Source organism: Macaca thibetana, chromosome 5 (assembly GCF_024542745.1).
Source record: "Macaca thibetana thibetana isolate TM-01 chromosome 5, ASM2454274v1, whole genome shotgun sequence".
NCBI classification, from domain to species: domain Eukaryota; kingdom Metazoa; phylum Chordata; class Mammalia; order Primates; family Cercopithecidae; genus Macaca; species Macaca thibetana.
The window spans coordinates 140,498,443-140,506,930 of record NC_065582.1 but is presented as its reverse complement, the minus strand read 5'-3'; the positions used below and the strand labels follow the sequence as shown (position 1 = coordinate 140,506,930).

The following is an 8,488-nucleotide window of genomic DNA, read 5'->3' as shown; positions in this document are numbered from 1 at the left end:
CCTGAAAAAAAATAGCTACGATTATTATATGTTTGTTATTGACACCCAATTAAACTCACAAAGATAAATGATTAATTACCATTAACAACAATCAAAACCGGAGAGCTGTCACACCAAAATTTAAGAATGGCTTCTAGAATGAAGTACAACAACTGCTATATCAATTATTTACAATGAACTTTTCCTTGAGTTCCTTGAATTCTATCAATCAAGTATTTGTTGCTATTTGGCTGTTTAATTCATTACAAAGTTACTATTTAAAAATCTAAGCAGTGAGATAGATCATTAATATAAAAGAATGCTTTAATGAGAATATATCATTAAGAAAATTCAAGAACATCGTTAATAAAAGGCAAAAAATATGTGGAAATTTAGTAAGTGAAGAAGTAGAATTATACTTATGAATGAATTGTCATATTACACTCTACCACATTCTAGAATGCCATCTGTTAAAACAACAACTTTCAAAAGAAAAAGTATAGCATTAGACAATTTGTGGGTAAAGGCAACCACGTTTTTATAAGCCATTGTATTTTTTAAGAAAATTGTGTGTATCTAGAAAAACACTGTTATAAAAATACCTGTGATGATACATATGTTAATAAATGTAAAATAAAATTAGTATAGCTATGGAAAGGTTATAATAATTTCCTTTAAAGAAAATGCCAGGTTTTTCCTAGAAGAAATGGATAATTTCCTGGACACTTACACTCTCCCAAGACTAAACCAGGAAGAAGTTGAATCCCTGAATAGACCAATAGCGGGCTCTGAAGTTGAGGCAATAATTAATAGCCTACCAACCAAAAAAAAAAAAAAATCCAGGACCAGACGGATTCACAGCTGAATTCTACCAGAGGTACAAGGAGGAGTTGGTACCATTCCTTCTGAAACTATTCCAATCAATAGAAAAAGAGGAAATCCTCCCTAATTCATTTTATGAGGCCAACATCATCCTGATACCAAAGCCTGGCAGAGACACAACAAAAAAAGAGAATTTTAGACCGATATCACTGATGAACATTGATACAAAAACCCTTAATAAAATACTGGCAGACCGAATCCAGCAGCACATATAAAACTTATCCACCATGATCAAGTGGGCTTCATCCCTGGGATGCAAGGCTGGTTCAACATATGCAAATCAGTAAACATAATCCAGCACATAAACAGAACCAAAGACAAAAACCACATGATTATCTCAATAGATGCAGAAAAGGCCTTTGACAAAATTCAACAGCCCTTCATGCTAAAAACGCTCAATAAAATCGGTATTGATGGAACGTATCTCAAAATAATAGGAGCTATTTATGACAAACCCACAGCCAATATCATACTGAATGGGCAAAAACTGGAAGCATTCCCTTTGAAAACTGGCACAAGACAGGGATGCCCTCTCTCACCACACCTACTCAACATAATGTTGGAAGTTCTGGCTGGGGCAATCAGGCAAGAGAAAGAAATTAAGGGTATTCAGTTAGGAAAAGAAGAAGTCAAATTGTCCCTATTTGCAGATGACATGATTGTATACTTAGAAAACCCCATTGTCTCAGCCCCAAATCTCCTTAAACTGATAAGCAACTTCAGCAAAGTCTCAGGATACAAAATTAATGTGCAAAAATCACAAGCATTCTTATACACTAGTAACAGAAAAACAGAGGGCCAAATCAGGAATGAACTTCCATTCACAATTGCTTCAGAGAATAAAATACCTAGGAATCCAACTTACAAGGGATGTAAAGGACCTCTTCAAGGAGAACTACAAACCACTGCTCAGTGAAATAAAAGAGGATACAAACAAATGGAAGAACATATCATGCTCATGGATAGGAAGAATCAATATCGTGCAAATGGCCATACTGCCCAAGGTAATTTATAGATTCAATGCCATGCCCATCAAGCTACCAATGACTTTCTTCACAAAATTGGAAAAACTGCTTTAAAGTTCATACAGAACCAATAAAGAGCCCACATTGCCAAGACAATCCTAAGTCAAAAGAACAAGGCTGGAGGCATCACGCTACCTGACATCAAACTATACTACAAGGCTACAGTAGCCAAAACAGCATGGTACTGGTACCAAAACAGAGATATAGACCAATGGAACAGAACAGAGTCCTCAGAAATAATACCACACATCTACAGTCATCTGATCTTTGATAAACCTGAGAAAAACAAGAAATGGGGAAAGGATTCCCTATTTAATAAATGGTGCTGGGAAAATTGGCTAGCCATGAGTAGAAAGCTAAAACTGGATCCTTTCCTTACTCCTTATACGAAAATTAATTCAAGATGAATTAGAGACTTAAATGTCAGACCTAATACCATAAAAACCCTAGAAGAAAATCTAGGTAATACCATTCAGGACATAGGACTTCATGTCTAAAACACCAAAAGCAATGGCAACAAAAGCCAAAATTGACAAATGGGATCTAATTAAAACTAAAGAGCTTCTGCACAGCAAAAGAAACTACCATCAGAGTAAACAGGCAACCTACAGAATGGGAGAAAATTTTTGCAATCTACTCATCTGACAAAGGGTTAATATCCAGAACCTACAAAGAACTCCAACAAATTTACAAGAAAAAACAAACAACCCCATCAAAAAGTGGGCAAAGGATATGAACGGACATTTCTCAAAAGAACACATGCATACAGCCAACAGACACGTGAAAATATGCTAGTCATCACTGGCCATCAGAGAAATGCAAATCAAAACCACAATGAGATACCATCTCACACCAGTTAGAATGGCAATCATTGAAAAGTCAGGAAACAACAGGTGCTGGAGAGGATGTGGAGAAATAGGAATACTTTTACACTGTTGGTGGGATTGTAAACTAGTTCAACCATTGTGGAAAATAGTATGGCGATTCCTCAAGGATCTAGAACTAGAAATACCATATGACCCAGGCATGCCATTACTGGGTATATACCCAAAGGATTATAAATCCTGCTGCTATAAAGACACATGAACACATATGTTTATTGCCACACTTTCACAATAGCAAAGACTTGGAATCAACCCAAATGTCCATCACTGGCAGACTGGATTAAGAAAATGTGGCACATATACACCATGGAATATTATGCAGCCATAAAAAGGGATGAGTTTGTGTCCTTTGTAGGGACATGGATGCAGCTGGAAACCATCATTCTCAGCAAACTATCGCAAGAACAGAAAACCAAACACCACATGTTCTCTCTCATAGGTGGGAATTGAACAATGAGATTACTTGGACTCGTGAAGGGGAACATCATACACGGGGGTCTATTATGGGGAGGGCGGAGGGGAGAGGGATGGCATTGGGAGTTATACCTGATGTAAATGACAAATTGATGGGTGCTGACGAATTGATGGGTGCAGCACACTAACATGGCACAAATATACATATGTAACAAACCCGCATGTTGTGCACATGTACCCTAGAACTTAAAGTATAATAATAAAAAAAAAAAAGAAAGAAAATGCCAGGTTTTTATACTCTAATTATTCACCTCTAACCACTTCTCTACGAATCAATCTTTTTTAATTAAGTCAACTTATTTCTACCTTTTTTTTCTGAATTCTTAAAGTAGTCTCAAATATTTGCTATTCATATAGTAAATACTATTTGCCCAATGAATTTTTGAAACACATTTCAAAATCTAATATATTAAAGTTAAATCTTGCCTCCAGGAAGATGAATATAATTTGAATCACCTTTTTTTTTTGGTGGCTATGTAAAAACATTTGAATAAAAACCTATTTTCAATACTCCTTTATTTAATAAAAATAAGCAAATAGCATTGGAATAAAACTAAATGTTATAAAGAATGTTTTAATGAAACATGCATTCACTACACATTTATTTTAATCTTTTAGTTTAAAAACAAGAAGCAAATATATTATTTGTAATTATTTTATCTAAAAGAATTGAACATAATGTACACTTTTGAAAATCATATTTTATTTTCTTTCATTTCATTTTTAAATAAACAGCTTCTAAGGTTAAAATTCTATGAAATTATCAAGTGTTTTGTTACTTACAGCTTGAAAATTCCAGTGGACAGGAATGTTCATCCATAGGAAAGTTATGAAGCTGAAGATAACATTCTGCATTAATTGTCAATCTATTTAGATGGAAAAAAAGTATTAAATAAAGATAAATAATTTGAAGCATTAAAAATTCCCTGTCTAATTTTAAAACAAGAATGTGTCTTATGATAATAGTTTGTGATGTATTAGAATATATTAATGATTCTAAAGTCTCAAAGTCTTAAATAGCGATATTACGTTTATATATGAGTATGAGAATTCTAACAATTTCCTCTTCATTCAACTAAGTTACCTCTGTATACATTTCAATATGATCTCTGCGTTTACACGTAATAATTCATACTTCAATATATCAACTAACACACATGTGCAAACACAGCAGATTAGCAGATTATAAATGGTTAAGTATGATAATTTTTCTCTTAATTTATTATGAATATATTTCCATGAAGAACGGTTCTTAATAAGCAGATATGTTCAAGGCAATGAGCTAAATAAACTTGAACCTTATACATCAACCTTCATTTAATCCTTTCTTAGGGATGTTTTACTATATCGTTGAAAATTAGAGTATTATAAAATTTTATAGCAGAGTGGGTTTTAGAGGAAATCTTACTCAATTATTTACATGGCAGGTTAAGAAAACAATAATATTTATGCTGCAACCTCTTCTGCTTCAAAGGAAGAAAATCAAAGAATTTTTTCTATTTGCTTTTAGTCCTTTTCACATAATAATAACTGAGCTTAAAAAAGTATTGCCAAAATATTTCACATTATATTTCAGCATGTGAAAGGAGCTCCATACTTTTGACTTTGCAACTTTGAGAAATAAAAAATTTAGAGTTGATTAAATATTAGTATGGAAAATAAATGAGAGCAACTACAGATTTTTAAACAAATATTACCTTAAAGTATATAGAACTCGACCATCATTCCAAATTCGAAGCAGACGATTAGGAGTTGTTATCCAGTGAGCATCAGATTTTCTTGAGTTTCTGAAGAAAGTGTCAGGAATCCAAATTTTTCCAACCATATTACTGTTAAGCATAAGCACTTTCATGGTACTATTGAATTTTAAACGACTGTCAAACCAGGTTTGGGCAAAAATTATATCTATTGTGTATTCCTAAAATGTAAGAAGAGTAACAACATATTAATAAAGCTACTATTTTGGTTGTTTTTCTCAGAAGTTTGAATTTTTATATTGTAAAGTTTCTGCAAGTAACAGTTAAACTCAGTCTTTTTGGAGGAAAAAAAAAATGCCATTATTTTAAACTTTTTTTTTTTTTTTCGAGACGGAGTCTGGCTCTGTCGCCCAGGCTGGAGTGCAGTGGCATGATCACGGCTCACTGCAGGCTCCGCCTCCCGGGTTCACGCCATTCTCCTGCCTCAGTCTACGGAGTAGCTGGGACAACAGGCGCCCTCCACCACGCCCAGCTAATTTTTGTATTTTTAGTAGAGACGGGGTTTCACCGTGTTAGCCAGGATGGTCTTGATCTCCTGACTTCGTGATCCTCCCGCCTCCCAAAGTGCTGGGATTACAGGCGTGAGCCACCGCATATGGGCTAAACTTTCTTTTTGTTTGCATGAATCGTGTAAAATAAAATCCAAGATTTCCAGTAGTTATTGTTGCCCAGTGTTACTTTATTCTTTTTAATTTTTTTGTGTGAATTTTACTCAAGATTTTGTAGTATGTAGGATGTACTTATTAAACTTAAAATCAAATTATCTTAATGTTAATAATTATATTAATTTATACAGAGCTTAAATCACAAAAATCATAAACAAAAGAAAATCTAGATGCAAAACCCAACCAAATTATTTAAGAGGCTTTACATTGTTTTTTGTCTAAAAAGTTAATTCCAATTATTTATATTTACTAGTTTTAAATGTTTTAAAGCAACCACAAACTAATTTACTGAGCTATTATAAGATGCCAAACATATTTAAGAGCTTTGCATGTGTCATGTCACTAAATCCTTATTGCAACTATGTGAAATATAACCATTATCTTTCAGTAACATGTATTAATAGAAATATAAAATAATAATTCTCACATCACAGAACTAATAAGCAGTTGATATGGAAACTGAGCCACTGCAGGCTACATCCCAAGTCCACACCCATAACAAATGCATATAATGGTGGTTATAGTGATGTCTGATGCGTTCCAAGGTTGGAGCAAAACCTTTGTCCATAGTAACTGTAATTAGGAAATTTCATTTTTAACAGAGAACCTTCAAGAGTAGATAATCGGATGTTATCTACCTTCGTATACTGACAAAAAGTCTGCCATATTATAGGCATTTAAAATAAATAAAATGAACAAGAATGCAGCAGTAATCAATGCCATGGAGGAAAGGAAGTAAATATACATATATACGATATATATATACATATATAAAATATATATATACATATATAATATATATACACAATATATATGAACTATATGTGTGTGTGTATGTGTGTGTGTATATATGTGCGTGTATGTATGTTTGCATGTATATGGATATACTTTTGATATTTAAAAGAATAAGTAAATTGAAAAATATGAGGTATTATATAAGTTACTTCTGGTGAGAGAGATTGATTATTTGCACTTGATGTCATATTAGCAACTGGCCAATTTTCCTGAAGGAAAATATTTAATATAAGAAATAGAAGTATAATTGAGGATATGGTGAATAAATGAAAAATGGAAACAAATTATGAGAGATTAATAAGTAAACAAAGTAGATTCAACTTATTTATAGGGAAGTTGGATCAATTCCTAGGTTCCAGGCAGACTACTTAAAATTACAATTTGCTTAACTGGAATATAAAAATAAATTGAGAGGGTACCTCATTTTATCTATGTTGGATGAACAATGTTACAATTCTGGAAAAGCCTATATATAATAATTATTTAAAATACAATAGGGACCAGAAACTATGTAATTGAGTATGAAATGTATGTTTTATAAAGTGCTTAAAGTATATACACTTATAATTCTGAATAATTTATTTATATAATGAAGTAATGTGTGATCATTCAATAATCTACCTAGTTATTTAACATCTATATTATGTCAGTTGTTGTTTTTAATGGATTTAAAATACGAAGTTTTGTGCACAAAAATGCTTGCATCATCACCCTCTCTTTACATAATTTTGATTGCCGTGCTAGAGTAACTTAGGGAGATAAATAAAATTTTATTTTTTTCAACTTAATATGGGATGGCACGGATCAAACTGTGCTGTGGAATATAGACTGAAAGTACTTTTGCAACCATGTAAGCCTTATAAATCTGATAGCCACAACCTTGCTTATATACTGTGTTTGTAGGTCAGGCTGAGTCATAAGGCAAACCACATCCCATAATACATAATAATTCATATTTATGCTATAGATGTTTAATCATCTTATTGAGTAATATTAATGGGGATTACCCATTAATTACCCTAATTGCGCAAGCATTTAGGAAGTCCTAGAGAACCTTATACACATTATCACTGGTGTATCCTTTATTCTTTAAACCTTGTGAAAAATTATTGAACACCTTCACTGAAGTTATCATTGATCCCCACTCTACCTGCCTGTATCTCAGGTCAGATGTCTTGTCTTTGGAATCAGTTATAATTTATCCAAGCAGCCTCTTCACCTGCCACAAATGACTAACTATTCAGTCTAACCATGTAACCTACGCTAATGACATGGTGTCTAATTTTAATGGCAAATACAAATAGACAGAAGTCTCATAATCCTTCTATGGTGAACTAAATGCCCTGGAAAGAGCATTTAGTCAACTTTATTCACCAGAATTATGTTGTACTTTTATGTGGGATCAAACAGCAGAAACTACTCAAGATACTAGTAAGGATTGCGGCTAGGCAAATATTCAACACTAGTTGGTAGAGGGAATGTAATGCTACCTGGCAGTTGTACTTAGCTGCAGTATTCCTAATTCACAGGACCTTAAAGGTGGCACTTGAGAACCAATTTGTCTAAGGCTGGGATTTCCAAAGCAGCTGTCAATACTGCTTAGCAGCTGCAGGACCTTTTTAAAATCCCTGATTCTGGAAGTGTTAATCACTGTTGGAAGGCTTATGATTTCCAAATGATCAGAAATGGAAAAAGTTTTCTACTCACAGTTGTTCCCTCAATCCAATATCAAGAAGAGAAAGACTCAGAGAATATGTCTTGATAATCCATCCATCCAAAGCCCTTTGCAGAAGCTAATACTTATAAGTCCTTTTAAATTGCTAATTGTTAATAAATGCCTCACTGAAATAAGAAGACCATTAAAATCTATGCCATGTTACACATAATAAAAAAAATCCAGTTTTGTTTGCCCATTTGTATTAGTATAATTTCCAGAAAACGACCAAACTACTCTCGTACTTCATGTTCCTGTTCACAGGTTATAATATTTACACAAGAAATAAGCAAAAGCAAAACATAAAATGGAA

At 33.2% G+C, this 8,488-nt stretch overlaps 1 protein-coding gene across 1 annotated transcript in view; it reads right to left on the bottom strand.

The window, feature by feature from the left end:
- Positions 1–8,488, bottom strand: part of GABRG1 (gamma-aminobutyric acid type A receptor subunit gamma1) — an 89,046-nt gene that overhangs the window by 24,115 nt on the left and 56,443 nt on the right. Inside the window, exons 4-5 of the mRNA XM_050791613.1 lie at positions 4,942–5,162; positions 4,028–4,110 (exon numbers count right to left, since the gene is read on the bottom strand). Of these exons, the coding sequence (XP_050647570.1) occupies positions 4,028–4,110; positions 4,942–5,162 (304 nt within the window). The remainder of the gene's footprint in view (positions 1–4,027; positions 4,111–4,941; positions 5,163–8,488) is intronic.